Source organism: Salvia miltiorrhiza, chromosome 1, assembly GCF_028751815.1.
Source record: "Salvia miltiorrhiza cultivar Shanhuang (shh) chromosome 1, IMPLAD_Smil_shh, whole genome shotgun sequence".
NCBI classification, from domain to species: domain Eukaryota; kingdom Viridiplantae; phylum Streptophyta; class Magnoliopsida; order Lamiales; family Lamiaceae; genus Salvia; species Salvia miltiorrhiza.
Window position 1 is genome coordinate 39,577,917 of NC_080387.1, and position 17,384 is coordinate 39,595,300.

At 36.1% G+C, this 17,384-nt stretch overlaps 2 protein-coding genes across 4 annotated transcripts; one reads left to right on the forward strand and one right to left on the reverse strand.

The window, feature by feature from the left end:
- The first annotated feature begins 4,586 nt into the window (after positions 1-4,586).
- Positions 4,587-13,460, forward strand: LOC131014975 (ABC transporter B family member 2-like). Its single transcript, XM_057943152.1, has 12 exons — positions 4,587-5,084; positions 5,639-5,693; positions 5,775-5,950; positions 9,336-9,536; positions 9,661-9,920; positions 10,011-10,551; positions 10,635-11,014; positions 11,112-11,542; positions 11,622-11,863; positions 11,937-12,184; positions 12,258-12,670; positions 12,751-13,460. The coding sequence occupies exons 1-12, from the start codon at positions 4,812-4,814 to the stop codon at positions 13,293-13,295; spliced, it is 3,765 nt and encodes a 1,254-aa protein (XP_057799135.1). The 5' UTR covers positions 4,587-4,811; the 3' UTR covers positions 13,296-13,460.
- A 989-nt stretch (positions 13,461-14,449) lies between these two features.
- On the reverse strand, positions 14,450-17,384 carry LOC131014980 (inositol-tetrakisphosphate 1-kinase 1-like). 3 transcript variants are annotated; one of them, XM_057943170.1, is made up of 3 exons: positions 15,747-17,384; positions 15,048-15,145; positions 14,450-14,700 (listed from the first exon to the last, which is right to left on the reverse strand). In XM_057943170.1, the coding sequence occupies exon 1, from the start codon at positions 17,084-17,086 to the stop codon at positions 15,977-15,979; it is 1,110 nt and encodes a 369-aa protein (XP_057799153.1). In that variant the 5' UTR covers positions 17,087-17,384; the 3' UTR covers positions 14,450-14,700; positions 15,048-15,145; positions 15,747-15,976. The 3 variants fall into 3 exon arrangements, with proteins under 3 accessions (XP_057799153.1, XP_057799144.1, XP_057799159.1); XM_057943161.1 differs by having other exon boundaries at positions 14,450-14,659; positions 15,747-17,355; XM_057943176.1 differs by lacking the exon at positions 15,048-15,145 and having other exon boundaries at positions 15,747-17,355.

Here is a 17,384-nt window from a genome sequence, read left to right on the forward strand (position 1 = left end):
AACATTTTTTCACCTTTTCACCACTCCCAATACTAATTATAACATATTTTTCTCCACTATCAATACACTTTACCATTTTTTTTTAAAACTCGTGCCGTCTCCAAAGAGGAACTTATTTTGGGGACGGAGGGAGTATGTTAGTAAAAATAAAGTAGAAATTGTCAGATAAATTTTTAGGCGCGTAAAATTAAAATAATACTAATTTATAGGCTAGCTACGTGTCGATAAAATACATATCATAACTTCATAAAATGTCATTTTTTTTTTCCTGCACAAGTATTTTGAAGGTTTGGACATTTTTAAAGTCACGCTAAAAGATAGAGCCATAAATTACAATTATTTCATAACTTAATAATGTAGACTTTTATGTACTAGATAATTAAATAAAAGCCTGTAATTATACATCAATTAATAGGCAGTTTCTGTAGATATGCTAAATTAACAATGTAATTTGATTCTAAAAAAAAATCAAAAAAAGCCAATGTAAACTGAAAAGTAGTTTCCCCTTTTTAAAGTTAGCAACAGTAACTTGAAGAAAATCAAGTGTACGTGGCTTAATATTTTATTGAATAAATAAATTTGATTGGAGTCATTTTTTTTTTTTTTTTTTTTTGATCGGGCAAAGTCATGTTAGATGTTAGTAATTAGTTCCCCATCCACTCCAAGAACCAGCTTATCTCTCCATTCTCCAAATCCACCTTATATCTCCAATCTCCAATTCGCTCCCAAGAGGGATCGAACCCGGGTCACTTCACTTAAGTGAGGACCCGGTGGCCAGTGGACTAAGCCCCCTAGTTGATTGGAGTCATTTAATAAATTTATTCTTTAGTTGGTTGTATGCAATGTTAAATCTGTGAGAGAGTCATCGCAGAGTCAAGTCTTTGACGATAATGGTGGGAAGTGGTTGCATCATAAATTCTACAACGTCAACTGTCTGTCGAAGGCACCAAACAAATACACACTAACTCGATTACTAACATATATATATATATATATATATATATATATACAGGGAGAGGTTCAAATAAGAACCACTAAATAAAATTAGAACGGAGAACCATTTTAAGCCATTCGATCATCAAGATCTACGGTGGATGCATCATCTTGGTGAATGAATGCAGATTCTGGGTTCGAATCCTGAAGGGAACAAAAAATTTATTATTTTCGGATGCATTAAATTTAATAGCGAATGCATTAATTTATATAGCAGATGCATTGATTTTAATGATTCTTATGTTCTCACGATAAGTGTGGTTCTCACTATAACTGCACCCATTATATATATATATATATATATATATATATATATATATATATATATATATAGGGAGAGGTTCAAGAAAGAACCATAAATAAGAAAAGACCGGAGAACCATTTTCAGCCATTCGATCATCAAGATCTACGGTGGATGCATCATCTTGTTGGATGAATGCAGATCTTGGGTTCGAATCCTGAAGGGAGCATTTTATTTTTTATTTTTTTAGTGCATTAATTTTAACAGCGAATGCATTAATTTTTACAGTGGATGCATTAGATTTGATGGTTCTCCCGTTCTCACAAATAATGTAGTTCTCTCTAGAACCACACCCTATATATATATATATATATATATATATATATATAGGGTGTGATTCTAGAGAGAACTACATTTTTTGTGAGAACGTCAGAACCATTAAATCTAATGCATCCACTGTAAAAATTAATGCATTCGCTGTTAAAATTAATGCACTCAAAAAAATAAAAAATAAAATGCTCCCTTCAGGATTCGAACCCAGGATCTGCATTCATCCAACAAGATCTAATCGAATGGCTGAAAATGGTTCACCGTTCTTTTCTTATTTATGGTTCTTTCTTGAACCTCTCCCTATATATACATATATATATATATATATATATATTCTCACAATTAAAAAAAAAACATATCTATCATCGGACTAGATTCTAATGCAATTACCGTAAAGAATAGATTACTAATATAAATTTGGTACAAATAATTAAATAATTTCTCCAAGTTCAGGCTATATAAAAATATAGTATATAGTATAAATTAAAGTTGAGGCTATAAACTAAAATTTGCTAAAAGTTAAAGTTAAGGCTATTAACTTGACTTCATGCCACCAGCATCCCCCATTAGGAGGACTCTTCGATCCACTATAGTGCGATGGGATCCTCTGAAGTTTCCTTGGGTGAAGCTAAACATTGATGGATCTTATGACACACAGATGCATCATGTTGCGGGTGGAAGAGTGGTCCGTGATCACACTGGCGCTCTTCTGCTTGCTTTCTACACTCTGTGTGAGGCTTCCTCTAATTTTGAGGCTGAGCTTGTTGCGTTGCTTGAGGGTCTTAAGCTAGCTGTCACGTTCTCTGCTCCAGTGGCGGATTCAGAATTTTCAAATTGAAGGTGCGAAAAATAATTGCATTATTATAAATATAAAAAATATTTAATAATAAAAATAAACATAGCCAAATATTGTTTAATTTTGAAGTTTATGGTTTATTTTTTAAATTGGGTTTATATATTTCTTTGAGGTTATACTTTTAATTGGGAGTGTAGAAACTAAATCGAAAATAATTTACATATAAATATTAATACTATTTAAAAAATTCTTTTTTTGGGGGGGATGCATCTGCACCCCCATGTTCTTAACTGGATCCGTCACTGCTCTGCTCATATTTGGGTTGAGCTGGATGCTGCAGCGATCGCATTGCTCATGTCTGCTGGGCACCATGGTCATGCTAATATCCGTCATTCTGTTGCCTGGATTCGACAGCTTATTCGCCACTGGCAGGTTCGTTTCACTCACATCCACTGCGAGGGAAATCGGCCTGCGAATTTTATGGCTAGGCAGGGGCACCAGGCCCCGGCGTTGACTACGTTTGATTCTGGATCTGCTCCTCGTTATTTTCTTGCTCTGGTTATGATATATAAGCTTGGTTATCCTAACTTCATATTCAGATATCATGTTGATAGTTAGTCTTTTTTTTTTTGTTCTCATCTGATTTTGTCTTATTTGTCTTTTGGGTGTAGTCATTTTTGGCCTATATCTATGTATGGTTCTGTTTTGTCTGGTCTTGTTTCCGCCTTTGGTCTCTATTGGACGTTGTCACTTTTGGGCAGCGTTATGTTTGAGATTTTGATTGATGTTTATTTTACAGGTTGGGGGTCTGCCTAACCCTTTACCCCCTTTGAGTGTTTTCTTAAAAAAAAAAAACCCTATAATTAACCCTATCTCTTTTCGTAGAGTAAATTTCACTGCAATTTTCCACAAAAAAATATAATCACCACAATAATCAACCCTTATATATTTATGTTTGTATGTGTACACACACACACACACACACACACACACATAGATGGAGGATCCCGTGAGAACCAAATCTTTTTGTGATAACGGAGAACCATGAATAAATACATAAAATACATGAACAAAAGACAGACAGACATAAACATCGTTGTTCATGTATTTTTTATTTATGAACAAATATATAAAATACATGAATAAAAGACATGTAATACATGAACATCTTTATTCATGTGTTTTTTATTTATGAACAAATACATAAAATACATGAACAAAAGACAGTAAAACATGTATATCGTTGTTCATGTGTTTTTGTTCATGTATTTTATGTATTTGTTCATGGTTCTCCATTCTCACAAAAAGATGAGTTCTCACAGCATCACACACACACACACATGTGTGTGTGTGTGTGGTTAGTATCTATGAAGAAATTAATTTTTGGCGAAATTTAGAAACGTTGAACTAATCAATAATTTTGATAAACATACCAATAATTTTATTGAACAAGATTTTGGTTTGGGGTTCGAATCCTGGAATGCGAGATTTTCAACAACTAAGTCTATTCATCAAAATTATTGACATGTACATCACAATTATTGACATGTTTATCAAAATCTCGACATTAAATATATTCTTAATTATTAACCGTTTGATTGAGCTATTTTAATGGTTGAGATTGTTTCTCCTTTCTAACAACATTTGCATTTCTCCATTGAACCTTTATATATATATATATATAGATTTATTTTTTCTTTTTTGAATGTTTTAAATATATAGGTTGGTTTTCATAAAAGGTAATAATAGTATTTCAAAAAAAAAAAAAACTCATTTACTAACATACTCCTATTTAACACTTTGAATACTTTATATTAATTCATTATGATCGATAAAGAATAAATATAAGCATATTAGGAAGTTTGCCGATTAATTTCATTTTTTAATAATTTTCTTAATCATTGTACAAATTGAAAATTCCAATTAATCTATATAATTGGGACGGATAGAGTGTATATTTATGTACGCCCTCCGTCTCATGAAATTAATTAGTCCTCTATTTTCTTTTCGAGATGTCTCATATTATAGTCGACTTTCTTAATTTGAATTGTTTTAATACTTTCTTTTAGTAAAATAATCCTTATTTAATATTTATGAAGATAAGATGTGAAGCAATAAATAAAAGTAAAATGAATAATTGCATATAAATAATATTTATATTAATATGTGGTGAAATTTAAGCAAAAGTGGAATATTATAAGTGGGACGTAGGAGTATATAAATACCCTTGAATAGTCACCGCCAAACCAGTTTAATTGTTGTTCCACTCTCTCACTATATGCTTATCCCTCTCTATCTAACTTCCGCCCCCATAGTTAATACCAATCTTCGTTGTTCATAGAAATATTATAACCCAAAAGAAATCCTTCATGATAGCTGCAAACCATCTACGTACTTGAACCAAAAACATATATATTCTGCAGAAAAGCCAAAAGAAAAAAAAAATTGGAAATGAGTCATCAATCTGGTTCGAATTTCTCGATGGGCGGCGAAGAAGAAGATGAGGAGAAGAAGAAGAAATCAGGAAAGAGGAAAACAGTGGGAATAGGGAAAATGTTCTCGTTTGCAGATAGCTATGATTATTTTTTGATGTTTGTTGGATCGATTGGTGCGTGTGTGCATGGTGCCTCAGTCCCAGTTTTCTTCATTTTCTTTGGGAAAATGATTAATATCATTGGCTTGGCCTATCTTTTCCCTCAAGAAGCTTCTCATAAAGTAGCCATGGTATCATCTCTCTCTATCTCTCTCCACAAACACACACAGCCTCTCACAAAAATACTACTCCAAGAAATAAGTATTTCAATTTTCAAGTCAAATAAATATAAAAGAAGTTACTAACTTCAAGAAATCTATGTTTCTTATACGAGGAATGTTTTTTTTTTTTTTTTTTTTGGGAGAAAGTAAGTATTTAGGGATAGTCTATTTTGAATTATATAATAGATAAATGAAAATAATCAAAATTAATTTATCTTTTCTAATTAATTTTGAATTTATTTGACTATCTTATCCCTCAATCATATCATTCGAAATAAATCGCCTCCTTTTAGGTTATTAGGTGTATAATTTACTGATTTGATAATGACATAAGTATTCTGTTTAATCTGAAAAAAAATTGTAGTGCACATGATCATAAGAGAATTTGTTTAATTTATTGTTTAAACAAATGCATCAGTAGTCTTACTTAATTTGTTTTGATATAATGCCCCCTTGGGCATAACTAAATTAACATTTCTTGCATTGGCTGTCCAATTTTAAATGTGGTTTGTTCTATTCTGCAGTATTCATTGGACTTTCTGTATCTGAGCATTGTCATAATGTTTTCGTCATGGACAGGTAAATTAATACACATACTATTATATGAATTTTGACCAAACTATATAAGTGTGTGTGTTGATGATGATGATGATAATGTAGAGGTGGCTTGTTGGATGCATTCTGGGGAAAGGCAAGCTGCGAAAATGAGAATGGCATATCTTCGGTCAATGCTAAATCAAGATATTTGCATTTTTGACACTGAAGCCTCCACCGGCGAAGTCATTTCTGCTATTACAACTGATATTCTCATTGTTCAGGACGCCATTTCCGAAAAGGTACCTATTTTAGTTATTACTATTAGTATTATTATTTACCTCTCAAAACACAATAATTCATCTAATTATTTTTGTGTGCTACATAATAACTGTGTTTCCTAAAGTACTCCTAGCTACTACCAATTGTTAGAGTTTAATTAGCTGGTTTCTCATGTAAAAATACTATGCATTTGACTGTGTGGTTAGTGGTTACTATATATACACATGTTCCATTTAATGTGTTTTTAATAGGCTTCTATTTCTATACCTATTTTGAATTTGAACGTCTCTGTAATGGCCTATTGTAAATATTAAAATATTAATTCATCATTTTTATATTTTTAATTATTTTAATTGGGTCGGAGGTACATGTAATCTTGACGTTAGTTTTTATAATACTTGACATTTATTTATATTTTAAATACCATTTTTACCAATACATTATAAATACATAATTAGATAAGATTTTTACCGGTAGAAGTAAAACAACAAAATTAATTTGATGAGTCGATCGATGCGGTGTTCGCATTTATTTATTACGGGTTTCAAAAATGTATGGAAAATCTCTTTATAAACATATATCTTCGGCCCAATTATAACGGCTTAATTTCATTTTTTGAATGTCCTCAATATATATAGATTGATTTTCATAAAAGACCGTGCATTTTAACCCATTTATTAATATATCTCTATTTAATTCTTTAATTGATTTTAGCATTAATTCATCGTCAAAGCATAATTATAAATATATTAGGAAGTTTACTTGGCCAATATTCTTTTCCAATGATCTTATTAATCGCAATATACTTATGTGCCCTATTCATTCGAGCCTATTTTATTTATCGCAATATGTAAGCGTCTTTTATGAGTGTCAATACTTTAGATAATTAGGTTTTTGCTATTAGGAAGATTATATTATATTATATTATATTATATTTGTGGGAGAGGACTTTAATTTGAGGCAGCTTTAATTTCTCTGCAACTGACTTTTGTGGTGTAATGAATGCATATATATGTTACTCTCGTCTGCATTTATTTGGTTTGGTTAGATGGTTGGGCAGCGGGTTTGTGTCTCTCTTATATAAATAAGAACATGCCCATAAATATTTGTGGGTGCAGTTGGTAAGTAGAGAAATCAACGTGGCCGATGATTTATTATTTCACGTGGGTTGCCATTCTCGTTATCCCCTAATATTTCTCAAATTTGCTGCACATGTACTAATTTTTAAGTCTCTAAATGGATGTTATTCAAATATTTTTCTAATCTTTTACTATTTGTTATCACGTGGTTGCCATTCTTGTTATCCCGTAATATTTCTCAAATTTGCATTACATGTTTATTTTAAGTTCCTAAATTGATGTTATTCAAATATTTTTCCAATCTTTTACTATTTGTTATCACGTGGTTGCCATTCTTGTTATCCCGTAATATTTCTCAAATTTGCATTACATGTTTATTTTAAGTTCCTAAATTGATGTTATTCAAATATTTTTCCAATCTTTTACTATTTGTTATCACGTGGTTGTCATTCTTGTTATCCCGTAATATTTCTCAAATTTGCATTACATGTTTATTTTAAGCTCCTAAATGGATGTTATTCAAATAAATTTCCAATCTTTTAGTATTTGTTATCACGTGATTGTCATTCTTGTTATCCCGTATTTTTTGTCAAATTTTGGGTTACATGTTTATCTTAAGTTACTGCTAATTATTAAAATAAGATCGTAATTTTTATTATTTTCTAAAATGAGGACTATAAGTTACGAAATTTAAAAATGAGAACTATAACTTCCATTTTTCACATTTACACTCCTATTTCGGGCTATGGTAATGTGTTAAATAGGAGTATAAATGTAATTGATGAAAATCATAGTCCTCATTTTTTAATTTCATAATATATAGTCCTCATTTTTAATTTTATAACATATAGTCCTCCTTTTCAAAAATACTAAAAATTACGGTCCTATTTTAACAATTAGCACCTTAAGTTCCTAAATGGATGTTTCCAATCTTTTACTTTGTTATCACGTGACTAATTTGTTCCTACATAGATGTTATTAAAATAAAAAATTCTCTTATTTTTTTTGGTTATTGTCTTATCTGATAATTCTTGTGGACCCACGGTAGGCAACCTAATTTAACGGTTGATAATTTAATAAATTTAATAAATATTCTTTTTATTTCCCATTGGAATGAGATTCAGTGTACTATATTTTATGTCTCATTTCGTGTTTCACTTTTAATTTTATTTATTTTCTTATATTTTTTCTTCAACTTCAACTTTGTATGCTTTAATTTAATTTTGTGATTATTAACTAGGATTTATTTCATCAAATTAGGGTATATAATTATTTTTTATCATTTAATTTCACTTTTATTAGTTAATAATAGGTTCATAAATGTAAAGTCATGGTATATACTTTTTAAAAAATTTAAATTTTTAAAATAAAAATTAAATTTAATTCATAGTATTATAATAAATTAAAAAATGTTTTTAAAGTACTAGTATTAAATTGAAGTTTTATAAAAAAAAAAAGAAAAAGGAAAAACCCGTGAAAGCACATTAAAGTACTAGATATAAAAATGGGACATAGTGACACACATAAAATTGTGAGACATTGAATCTAATCCATTATGTAGCACGCAATTTTTGGAATAAATTATGCATGCGGCCGGTTACCCACCTTCATGTATATTGTAACAATCAATATCCAACTTTTAATCTTTATAAATTGTTTTAGAGAAATATTTATAATTATTTTACTTAAACCAAACTTTTAATCTTTATAATTTTTTTTTTGAGAGAAATCTTTATAGTAATTATTTTACTTAAACCAAAATTTAAACGTAAAGACCACTTTAGCTTTTTCGCCGATTGAACGTTACGCGCCTTCTGGTCACCTTTATTGCATTTTCTTATAAAGTAGTATCATAACTCGACTTCTATATATCATGTTGGTTATCTTATTCTCAAAAAGAAAAATGTTGATTATACACACTTAAACAACCAAAATTAAAATATATTCTATGGTCTACATTATTTTACAAAATAAGATAACTTATTCGATTCATATTGTGTTTAAAGGGTTATAAGAAGAAGAAAAATCAATTATATACATCATTAACCCTTACCCAAAAAATTCGATAATTACACAAAAAAATGCATGCATACACGAATTATAATGATCTGCATGTGTTTACATGATTACACGAATTCTTGTTACACAAAGAATTCGTGCAAAATAATAAAGGCAAAATAATAACATAAGCTGCAATATATTTCTATATTTTTATTTACATGGCTAAAATTTTATTTTATTAAGTGACATGGGCTACTATGGCCCTTTAACTCTACAATATATATGCAAAATTAGTGAGTTTAATTTGTACGTATATGCATCGCAGGTTGGGAAGTTTTTACACTATATAAGCCGTTTCATAGCAGGCTTCGCCATCGGCTTCCTCAGAGTATGGCAGATCAGTTTGGTCACACTTTCAATTGTGCCATTGATTGCCATTGCTGGTGGCATTTATGCTTACGTGGCAACAGGCCTTATCGCCAGAGTTCGCAAATCTTATATCAAAGCCGGAGAAATTGCTGAAGAGGTTCCACATTTCTTAACTATCAGTACTATATTCTTTGATTTCATTTCATATATGCATGCATTTATGTTATCTTTCTTATGTGATTTTCTTATCCCTTATTTTCTCACGATAAATATGACGTCAGGTGATCGGTAACGTGAGGACGGTGCAAGCATTTGCGGGAGAAGAGAAGGCAGTGAAGTCATACAGAGAATCCCTTTTGGAGACATACAAGTATGGGCGGAAAGCAGGGCTGGCCAAGGGCCTCGGCCTCGGCACTCTCCACTGCGTCCTCTTTCTTTCCTGGGCCTTGCTCGTCTGGTACACCAGCATCGTCGTTCACAAAAAAATCGCCAACGGAGGAGAGTCTTTCACCACCATGCTCAATGTTGTTATATCCGGCCTGTATGTAATCTCGCTTCATCCTTATAATCACATGCACGTTTCTAAATTGAGGACATTTTTAATTATGAGAAACGCTAATATATAACTCAGGTCACTTGGGCAAGCCGCACCGGATATCACGGCCTTCATACGGGCAAAGGCGGCCGCGTACCCTATCTTCGAGATGATCGAGAGGAACGGGGCGAGTAAGAGCAGCTCCAGAGATGGGAAGAAGCTGAGCAAAGTAGAAGGTCACATAAAGTTCAAGAATGTGATGTTCAGCTACCCGTCTCGGCCGGATGTGTTGATCTTCAACAAGCTGTCCCTGGATATCCCTCCCGGGAAGATCGTGGCGCTCGTCGGAGGCAGCGGATCGGGGAAGAGCACTGTGATATCCTTGATAGAGCGCTTCTACGACCCCTTATCTGGCCAAGTTTCACTTGATGGAACTGATGTGAGAGAGTTTGATCTCAAGTGGCTTAGACAGCAGATAGGTTTAGTGAATCAGGAACCTGCTCTCTTTGCCACCACCATCAGGGATAACATTCTCTATGGGAAACACGATGCCACCAATGAGGAGATCACACGCGCCGCCAAACTCTCTGAGGCTATCAACTTCATAAGCAACCTTCCTGATAGATTTGAAACTCAGGTACTTGAATGAATCATTTTTTTGTTGAATATGCATCCAATTTTGTAATTTTGATGGACTAATAGAAAGAAATGGATGTTGAGGTGGGGGAGAGAGGAGTGCAACTATCCGGTGGGCAGAAGCAGAGAATCGCGATATCTCGTGCAATAGTGAAGAACCCTTCGATATTGTTGCTGGACGAAGCCACGAGTGCGCTGGATGCAGAGTCGGAGAAGAGCGTGCAGGAGGCGCTTGACCGCGTGATGGTGGGAAGAACCACCGTGATCGTTGCACACCGTCTCTCCACAATCAGAAACGCTGATGTGATTGCTGTTGTGCAAAATGGGGCAATAGTCGAGACTGGAAGCCATGAAGATCTCATCTCGAGGCCAAACAGTGCCTACGCTTCACTTGCTCAGCTGCAAGAGACCGCTTCCCTCACTCGCTTGCCCTCTCACGGATCTGCAATGGCCCGCCCTCTAAGGTACATAACAATTTCATCTCCCAATCTCTAATGCATAATATAAGTACTATATAATTAAGGGAGATGAAATTTTGTAAGTAATAAAAGTGAGTTGCAGTATTAGGTACTCCCGGGAAGGTAGCATAAGGTATTCAAGGGAGCTATCGCGCACAACAAGAAGCCTGGGTGCAAGTTTTCGATCTGAGAAATCTGTGAGCAGATTTGGTGGTGATGGAGCCGAGAGGCCACCCAAGGTGTCTTCAAAGAGGCTGTATGCGATGGTGCGGCCTGACTGGTTCTACGGCATCTCCGGCACAATCTGCGCCTTCATTGCCGGCGCGCAGTTCCCTCTCTTCGCAGTTGGCGTCACTCAAGCTCTCGTATCTTACTACTTGGATTGGGACACCACGTGTCGAGAAGTCAAGAAGATCGCCTTCCTCTTCACCGGAGGCGCTATTCTAACTGTAATCGTCCACGCCATCGCGCATCTCAGCTTCGGGATAATGGGAGAGCGCCTCACTCTTCGTGTTCGAGAGAAGATGTTCACTGGTATATATCTCCTTTCTTTCTTACTTTTTAATTGCTATATGTTTTAGTATGATAGTAACATTAATTAAGATGAATGCAGCCATGTTGAGGAACGAGATCGGATGGTTCGACGACGTGAACAACACGAGCGCCATGCTCGCGTCGCGGCTGGAAAGTGAGGCGACGTTGTTGAAGACGGTGGTGGTTGATCACTCCACCATTCTACTGCAGAATGTAGGCCTTGTCCTTACCTCATTCGTTATCGCCTTCATGTTGAACTGGAGGCTCACTCTTGTCGTCATCGCCACCTATCCTTTGATAATCAGTGGTCATATTAGTGAGGTATGCATCTACAACCTACTTCATACAAGAACCTAGCTCAGTCAAACTGAGTTGCTGCTCTTTTCAACTTCAGAAACTCTTCATGAAAGGCTATGGCGTCGACCTGAACAAAGCGTATCTGAAAGCTAACATGCTTGCCGGAGAAGCCGTGAGCAACATCCGCACTGTAGCAGCGTTTTGCTCGGAGGAGAAAGTCGTACATCTCTATGCACAGGAGCTTATTGAGCCATCGAGGAGTTCATTCAGGCGCGGCCAAGCTGCAGGGATCTTTTATGGAGTCTCTCAGTTCTTCATCTTCTCATCCTACGGTCTTGCCTTGTGGTATGTATACATATTTACTAAATTAATCTCTATCAACCGGAATACCAATTAATCTCAAACTCATTAAAACTAGGTATGGTTCTACTCTGATGGAGAAGGGGCTCTCCGGGTTTAAGTCAGTGATGAAATCATTTATGGTGCTGATTGTGACGGCCTTAGCTATGGGCGAGACACTAGCCATGGCGCCGGACCTTCTCAAGGGCAACAGAATGGTGGCATCCGTGTTTGAAGTGCTGGATCGGAGGACTGAGATTGTGAACGACGTTGGAGAAGAGGTTGCACGAGTTGAAGGCACAATCGAGCTCAAGGACGTTGAGTTCAGCTACCCCTCGAGGCCTAACGTCATGATTTTCAAGGACTTCAGCTTGAGAGTTCACTCTGGAAGAAGTATGGCACTTGTAGGCCAGAGTGGTTCAGGCAAAAGCTCTGTCATTGCACTCATTCTCAGATTCTACGATCCCACTTCTGGGAAAGTATTGGTAGACGGTGAGTTCTCTGATTTCTTATTTCAAGATTTGCTATGCATAGTCAGAACTCAATTGCATGTAAGATATTATTCAATGCAGGAAAGGACATAAAGAAGCTGAAGCTCAAGTCACTAAGGAAACACATAGGGTTGGTGCAGCAAGAGCCAGCTCTGTTTGCCACATCTATCTATGAAAACATTCTGTATGGCAAAGAGGGAGCCACAGAGTGTGAGATAATGGAAGCAGCAAAGCTTGCAAACGCGCATAGCTTCATCAGCGCCCTCCCGGAAGGGTACTCGACCCGGGTCGGGGAACGTGGGGTCCAGCTCTCCGGAGGGCAGAAGCAAAGGGTGGCCATTGCGAGGGCGATTCTAAAGAACCCTTCGATCCTGCTCCTGGATGAAGCGACCAGCGCTCTGGATGTGGAGTCGGAGCGCGTGGTGCAGCAGGCCCTCGACCGGCTGATGAAGAACCGGACGACGGTGATGGTGGCGCACCGGCTGTCGACCATCAAGAATGCGGATCAGATATCGGTGTTGCAAGACGGGAAGATCATCGAGCAAGGGACTCATTCAAGCCTTGTAGAGAACAAAGAGGGTGCCTATTATAAGTTGATAAACCTGCAGAGGCAACATCAACACTAACTGCTTTCAGCTATACACATTTTTTTCAACAAATGTAAGTGATTGTCTTTGTTGGAAAGTATTGGACGTGATGTTTATTAATTTGACATGTTTAATTGATGTATGCTGAAATCGCAAAAGCAATAAAATCTTTCATACGTGTGTATAATACGTGTGTTATACAAATTCATTATCTTTAGGCTGCGTTTATTTTGATTGTAAATTTTTTTCATAATCAAATTCATTATCTTTAGGGTGCGTTTATTTTGATTGTAAATTTTTTTCATAATAATCTAATTTCATACGCCCACAAGACTTTTTATGAATAATACAATCAGCTCGCCAGACATATTATGTCGAACAGATCCGTTCGCCAGAACCGATCCCTTCAACAGAATTTATCAGTTCGTCAGTTATATAGTATATGAATTACCATGTAATTAATTTACAATTACACATAGGAAATTCTAACTTCGACCGAATTCTAAAAAATTAAAAAGTTCATGTATTTTTTTATCAAAAAATAATGTTGGTTGAAAAGCAAATTTGGATATATTTCAAATACTTATAGGCAATTGCAATTACACTATATAAATTAAATATGACACATATATGAGTAATTTCTTTATGTCGTTGCTTGCACCAACTATACACGACTCAAACTAGAGTCATTGTGTGTGATCATCGCCGTATAAGACAAAAAAATCGAATTTGAAAGATACCCTTAAGACAACAAATGCCACTGTCGATAAACATGGTAAAATAAGATATGCACAACATAGAGTCAACCTTCCACTCATTCAGCAAATGTTATAACCGAAAATAAATTCATTCTCGCTGGGAATGCATTTGATGCTACCAATGTAAAATATTAAATTTCCATTTTTGGTGTGCATGAATTATACCTAGTCGGCTTATAATGTTGTGTGCAAATCAACGGTTACACAAATATATCAAAATCTGATATAGAATGAAGACCCTGGTTGGGTTTGTTTGTCAACATTAATTACATCCAAATAGAAGCCGAACACCAGATAATGACAATCTTACATCCAAAGGTGATAAGGACCTTCATATAATATTTTATTCACTTCAACACACAATAAATATCCCATAACTTTTGATTAAGAGGTTTTTCAATCTATATTCCATACAAATGAGTTGAAAATTATAAATGAAAAGCGATGTAAAAGAATATTTAGATTTAATCTTAGCCAGTTGAGTGTTTATTATTTTTTTTGAGGAAACAGTTGAGTGTTGATAAACTATATCACACGAGACTTTAAAAATAATACACATGTCAACGATCATCAAATAGAATATTGCAGTAAACCGAAGCATCACTACTTCAGCGCCTCATCAGCATCACTACTTGAGCGCCTCACCTGCCCAGCCCATATGCTCTTAATTAATCAAGTGCAACCAACTACAAGACAATCACCTAATCCAGTATTAGTGCATCGATCTATCGACAAATTAGTCTTACTCACAACGCACAGTTGGGTAAACAAGAACCCTAAAACGATATTCGATCACATGAAGCTTGAAAAAGCAGGTTCAACCGGACACTAAAACATCCATTATGCTCGTTACGGAACAGCAATAGACTTCATACTAAGATATCGACACAACAGATATATCAGAGCATTTTCCTACCAGGTGCTCAGTGCTCTTAAATAAGTACAATACATATCTTGTCAGAATCTAAGCTGCTAGTTGATAATATATATGCTTGGGTACTTAAAAGTAAAGGGGAAGTCAATTGATACTTACAGACAGAGGTGTCTCCCTAACTTTCTTTCATTGGATAACAAGTTATAACATGAACCAGCATCTAGCTACATTCCGATCTACACTGGTCCTGTCCCTCTCTTACACAAGATTTCATACAACACATTAGTTGCAATGTTGCATATACAAATCTTTATGACATTGAAATTAAACATGACGCATTAGTATTATTCTGAGAGCCTATTCATGAATGGCCATCTTTAGGCAAGTCACCTCTCAACCATCATGCAACACTAAGCAGTAAGCAGACAGCATAATCAGGTGTATGAGCATATACTAGTGCATTCAACAAGCAATTAACTTCTGTCCAGATACAGCACCCTCTTCCAGCCTTTTGTTGAAACAACAATCGTCCAAATTATCAGCAAATAGTTAATATTTCTACGCTGCTCATTCCAACATAATCTCTTAACACTTGCTCAACAATCTACCATCTATAGGATGTAGTGAAGAAGCGTGACAGGATCAATTACTTTTGCCTCATATGTTACTGATATTACACTTATCATGAATGATTAGCAACACACTCTATCTATACAGCTTTAGTTAAAGACTTAAAGTATCAGTTAAGAGAAGGATTTCTTAAGGCAGCTAATAGTTTCCTGTAAGTAAGCACAAGATAAATTCCTAAAATCACTTTGACATTAGTTGGGAATGAAGTATCTCCACAGAAAAAAGTACCTGCCTCAGCAACTGAAATATACATGAGCAAGAAAGCACACCACTTGATGCCGGTTTTCCAGCACATCGGAAGCAAAGAAATATACTTATTTAACTAGTATTCTAAATCCCCTATCTAGCCTGATCCTGTGCGACACGCAATAAACATGTCAAACAAGAGAATGAGCAGAATCTTGTGCCCAAGGTGTGTGATACGATAACATCCTATCCTACACCAACCATGGAACTCCCTAAACTTCAATAGGGTTCTCGTTTCCTTCGTGCTTCTTCAATGGTGAGATGGGAAGATTCTTGGCTCCGTCATCCTCATCACAACCAGCATTACTCACCAACCTCCTAACTTCCTTCTCATGGCTACCCTTGCTTAAACCATCTTTCTTGTCCTTATTCAACACATTCCAAAAGAAGTCTGTCAAAACATGCTCATAGCTAGGCATCTTAGCATAACCGGGGAAGTAGTTAATGTCGATCACAAGGTATCTATTCCCAATCCTAGTATCCCTAATCACATCAAAGTTGAACAAATGCAACCCCATCGCGATCCTCAGCCCCCTCGCGATATCCACCAGCAACTTCATTGGAGGGTTCTCCGTTTTCCCATCCTCCAAATCCATCATCTTGTAATACGTATCCCTACTCCTCTCCACACTATTCAAATTCGAAACCTGCGAGAACAGCAGCAAACCCTTCAAATTCCTCAAATTCTCCTCATTCACATCCGGCAACGACTTCCTCTTCACACATTTCACATACTCCCCCACGACATACACCTTGAATATAACCCCACCGTGATTGACAAACTCCTGGAGCACCACCGGAGGCTTCAGCTTACTCAGCCCGTCGCGATTGTAAACCAGCGACATTTTGTGCGATTTCGCGCTGCCGTCCGCCACCAGCGGCTTCGCAATCACCGGGAACTTGAGCCCCTCCCCATCCAAGTTCACCTCCGCCACCGCCCGAGCATCGTAGGCGGCAATCTGCTTAGGGATCCCAAACGACACCGCATCGTCGCATTCCAAGACGCCCAACTCCGTGACCACCTGTAGCATGGAAATGCGATTGTGGAGCCGCTCAATTGCATCGGGTGAATCGATAATCAGGACGTTAGGGTTATTGGCGGAGTACTCGGCGAGCTGCCGCCGCCACTCCGCGCCGTAGATTTTGTGGAGGAGCAAATCAAACGGCCCCTGCTCGATTAAGGGCTTCTCCAAATCGATCTTGATGAGATCGATGTTCTTCTCCTTGGCGACATTTATGAGAGAGATTTGGATGAAGCTTGCCTGTTTCTTGGAAGCCAAAGCGTAGCCTACAGAGAATCTCCGCCCCATTGGCCCCTCCATGAAAATATTTGTTGGAGAAATCGATGATTTTGGATTGGTGAAAGGAAAATCGCTCTCATAACCATTCAAATTTAGGTGTTTTTTCGGAATGGGTGGAATTCGGCTAGGTTAGGCTTTCGTGAACATTTGTGTAATTCAATTAGTTCCGTTCCGTAGGCATACAGAGCTCTGCATGTTCGTGTGTGCGCGAATCTTTTTCCAGAGAGACAGAGAGGGAATAGATGGAGAAGGCAGGAAAGTGAAGCTTCTGATGAGATATTGGAGTTATAAAATTTATTATAATCTGAGGACCTGTTTT

Excerpts from the sequence above, each read along its gene's own strand:
- LOC131014980 (XM_057943170.1), bottom strand. The coding sequence starts at position 17,086 with ATGGAGGGGCCAATGGGGCGGAGATTCTCTGTAGGCTACGCTTTGGCT.
- LOC131014975 (XM_057943152.1), top strand. The coding sequence starts at position 4,812 with ATGAGTCATCAATCTGGTTCGAATTTCTCGATGGGCGGCGAAGAAGAA. Across the intron at positions 10,552-10,634 it reads CTGATAGATTTGAAACTCAG|GTGGGGGAGAGAGGAGTGCA; the intron begins GTACTTGAATGA and ends ATGGATGTTGAG. Across the intron at positions 11,015-11,111 it reads GCAATGGCCCGCCCTCTAAG|TATTAGGTACTCCCGGGAAG; the intron begins GTACATAACAAT and ends AGTGAGTTGCAG.